The sequence below is a fragment of the Trichechus manatus genome, unplaced genomic scaffold, assembly GCF_000243295.1.
Source record: "Trichechus manatus latirostris isolate Lorelei unplaced genomic scaffold, TriManLat1.0 scaffold00024, whole genome shotgun sequence".
In the NCBI taxonomy this organism is placed as follows: domain Eukaryota; kingdom Metazoa; phylum Chordata; class Mammalia; order Sirenia; family Trichechidae; genus Trichechus; species Trichechus manatus.
In genome coordinates, this window is record NW_004443960.1 from 589403 (window position 1) to 592758 (window position 3356).

Below are 3356 nucleotides of genomic sequence, written 5' to 3' on the forward strand. Positions count from 1 at the left end.
GGTGGGCACATTGCGGGGAGGTAGGAGGCGAGACCCGGGTTGCCCAGGGCTCCCAGGCTGGGGGTCCTGCAGGCCAGAGCTTCGTGGGAGCAGGCAGTGCCGGAGGCAGGCTGGGAACCCTAAAACCCCACAGGAGAGCAGCACCCCTGATAGGTGTAGAGGGGCGGGCAAGTAGCTGGGGCTCCTCAGCCACCACCCCCTCATCCCCAGGACCCAGGTGGAGGGAGGAAGGCTCCCAGGCACAGTCCCGCAGAAACAAAGGCACAGAGAGAGGGGCGAGCAGAGCGCAAAGACCACAGTGGGGCGACAGGAAGATGGGCTGGGGTCTGCCGGTGACGGGACAAGGGGCTCTGGGCAGAGCAGCCAAGGAAACGCGTTGCTTCAGAGGGAAGGGGCCCAGCAGGGACTGGGGGGGCCTTGGGATCCAGGGCCACTCTGCCCCATCAGTGTGGGTAACCGTGGACAGCCACTCTCCCTCCCTGGCCTCCATCCAGTCTGTAAATCGGGGGCCCTAGGGTGAGGCTTCGGAGGCGGAAAAGTGCTTCAGCAGGAAGGAAGGGCCTCGGTTTCCCCCGGTGAGCCAGAAACGCACGTCCTTGGAGCTCCTCCACCTGCGACCACCTGGCTCCCCCTGCTGGCCAGCTGGCTGCACTGCAGCCCTCCACCAGCAGCCAGCGGGGCAGGGTTAAGTCCTCCTCGGCTGGGCAGCCAGCCAGGGCCTGTGTGCCCACTAGGAACACCACTTGCCTCAGGACGGGTCTGGGGCTCTGTCCTGCAGCCCCACCCTGGGGTCCCAGCCGCCACCCCACGCCCCGGCTGCCTACTCAGCTGTCTGGCTCCAGTGTCCACTCCAGCAGCCACTGTAGGCAAGAGGCCCGTTGTGCCTCGGTCTCAGGGGTCACAGGGTGGGGCACGGCGGGGCTGCACGGCTGGGGGCTCCCGGCTGCGGGGTCAGGGGCTGCTCGCAGGGCCTGGATGAGCTGGTTGAGGGGATGAACTAGGGTGTGGGGGCTCCAGCAGGCATCCAGGGCAGGCACGAAGGGGTCGGGGGTGCAAGCCTCCACACGCTCAGCATCCGTGGGCACCCGCAGGTAAAGCGCATGCAGCATCATGCGGAAGGGCCGCTCCTCCTGGCCACCGCCCCGCCCGTAGGTCAAGTCGCCCACCACGGGGTGGCCGCGGGCGCTGCAGTGCACACGCAGCTGATGTGTCCGACCTGTGGCAGAGGTGTAGGTCAGCAGGCTCTCCATCTGTGTCCCTCTACCCCACAGCCACCCGCAAAAATGAATCCCCCGTGCTCTCCTACGAGGGAGGCTGGCCCTCAGGACAGTACAGGGCAAACTGATGATACAGTCAGGTTCAAGACAGAGAACCCCAGCCAGCAACCCCCCAACAGATCCACTACCTTGGAACTGATTCTGACTCATAGTGATCCTGCGGGACAAAGCAAAAGTGCACTACAGGAGCTTCCCAGATTGTAATCTTTACAGAAATAAACTGTCACACCTTTTTCCTGCAGAACAACCAGTGGATTTAAACCACCAACCTTTTAGCAGCTCAGCACATTAACCACTATGCCACCAGGGATCCTTCCAAAATCCCCCAGAGCCCAGCAAAGATCTGAAAATGCAGGCTGTGCTGGGGTGAACAGCTCTGCCAGTGACTTCGGGGGCCTTAAGCAGGTTATTTTCCCCCGTGCCTGTTTCCCTCCCTGCAAAATGGGGAGACCGCAGATAGGGCCCCCCAGCCGAACCCTGGCACACCTGTAAGCGGCTGCAGCAGCACCTTGGAGACGGGGTCCCCCGCGTACAACCCGAGCTCAAGGACCACCAGCTCCGTGTAGCTTGGCTTTGGGTTCTCGCAGCCTGGGCAAGAGAAGGCAACGTGAGGGTCAGCTGCCGCCCCGGGCCCCGCCCGCCCCGGGCCCCGCCCGCCGCACTGCCATACCCGGTGTGCCCTCGATACACATGGTGTGAGCCCGACCTTCCGTGCTGCTCCTGCCGATGGCGTAGCTGATGGTCATGCGGCTCTCCTGGACGTGCCCCCGCACCTGTTGCGCAAATGAAGCACACACTACTCAGGGGGCAGCCCAAAGGCCACGAGCGCAAAATGGAGAGAACGGGGTGCCCACGCCCAGAAGGGCCTTACCAGAGCCAGGTACGCCTTGGTGACGCGCCGCTCCTTGAAGCACCTGTACGCGCTGCCAGCGGCCGCCTTGCTCAGGGCCACGCAGAGCGCCCCGCTAGTGGAGAAGTCCAGCTGGTGGCAGAACCTGGGGAGGGCAGGGCTGCTGAGGTGCTCGCCCTGGTCTCGTCCCGTGGTGGCCTAGACACCACCTGCTGTGGTACCATTCTGGGGTGGCCTGGACCCCACCCGCCATGGTACCATCTCGCAGTGGCCTGGACCCCACCCGCCATGGTCCCGTCCCACGGTGGCCCGGACCCCATCCACCATGCTCCCCTCCCGCGGTGGCCCGGACCCCGCCCGCCCCGCACACCTGAAGCCGTAGTAGGTGCCGGGGTCAGCCAGCTCAGGGAAGCGGTGCCGCAGCTGCTTCTGGAGAGTCACCGTCTCGCGCCACGTCTTGCTGTCGATGCGCACGTCCCAGTGCTTGTTGACCACCAGGAAGTCGCGGCTCCGGTACACGATGGACAGATTCTCCATGCTGCCGGGCTCCATGGCAGCGCCTGAGGGAGGGCAGGCGGGGGACGGAGAGGGGGGCGCAGCGGCACCGCCCCATCAGACACCCCCTCTCCCGTCAGACACCTCCATCCTGGAGTCACATACCCCCCCCCCACTCCGTCATCAGACACCCCTCCCTGCCCCCCAGGCCGCGGGTCCCAGGTCCGAACCCTCTGAAGCCCCATCCCCCGTGCCCCAGCACCCAAGGTCCACGCGGGGGGCATCAGCGGAGTGGGGGGTGGGAGTCAGTGGTTCTTCTGGGTTCTGACCAGGGTCGTGAAGACACGACCCAGACCCTGAAAGGAACGGGCGTGTTCTCCGCGGACCTCCCCAGCCAGCCCCGTAGGCCCTTCCGGGCCCTGGACACGTGAGGGGCCCTCCTCCCGGCTCCACGGGTCAGCCTGGGCGCCGCGTGCGGGGCGGGGTCCCTGGGCGGCCCGAGCTGGCCCCTCCCCGCAGACACCTCCTCCCTAAGGCCCCGCCTCCGCTCCCCTAGGCTGCCCCAGGCCCGGGGGTTCGGCCAGACCCCAGCTCCGAGTCCCCACGCGTTCCTGGCCGCCCCAGGACCGACCTGCAGCCGGGCTGCGCCGTCCGGGTCCCCGACACCGCTGTCCTGCCGGGGCTCCAGCCCTCGCGACCCTGCGCTCCACCCACTGCGACCCGGAGCAGCCGCT

At 66.6% G+C, this 3356-nt stretch overlaps 1 protein-coding gene across 2 annotated transcripts; it reads right to left on the minus strand.

The window, feature by feature from the left end:
- Positions 1–824: 824 nt before the first annotated feature.
- Positions 825–2679, minus strand: RPUSD1 (RNA pseudouridine synthase domain containing 1). Of its 2 annotated transcripts, none has more exons than XM_004373142.1 (5): positions 2498–2679; positions 2149–2272; positions 1948–2050; positions 1764–1865; positions 825–1216 (listed from the first exon to the last, which is right to left on the minus strand). In XM_004373142.1, the coding sequence occupies exons 1-5, from the start codon at positions 2677–2679 to the stop codon at positions 825–827; spliced, it is 903 nt and encodes a 300-aa protein (XP_004373199.1). The 2 variants fall into 2 exon arrangements, with proteins under 2 accessions (XP_004373199.1, XP_023584109.1); XM_023728341.1 differs by having other exon boundaries at positions 1764–1868; positions 1942–2050.
- Positions 2680–3356: the final 677 nt, after the last annotated feature.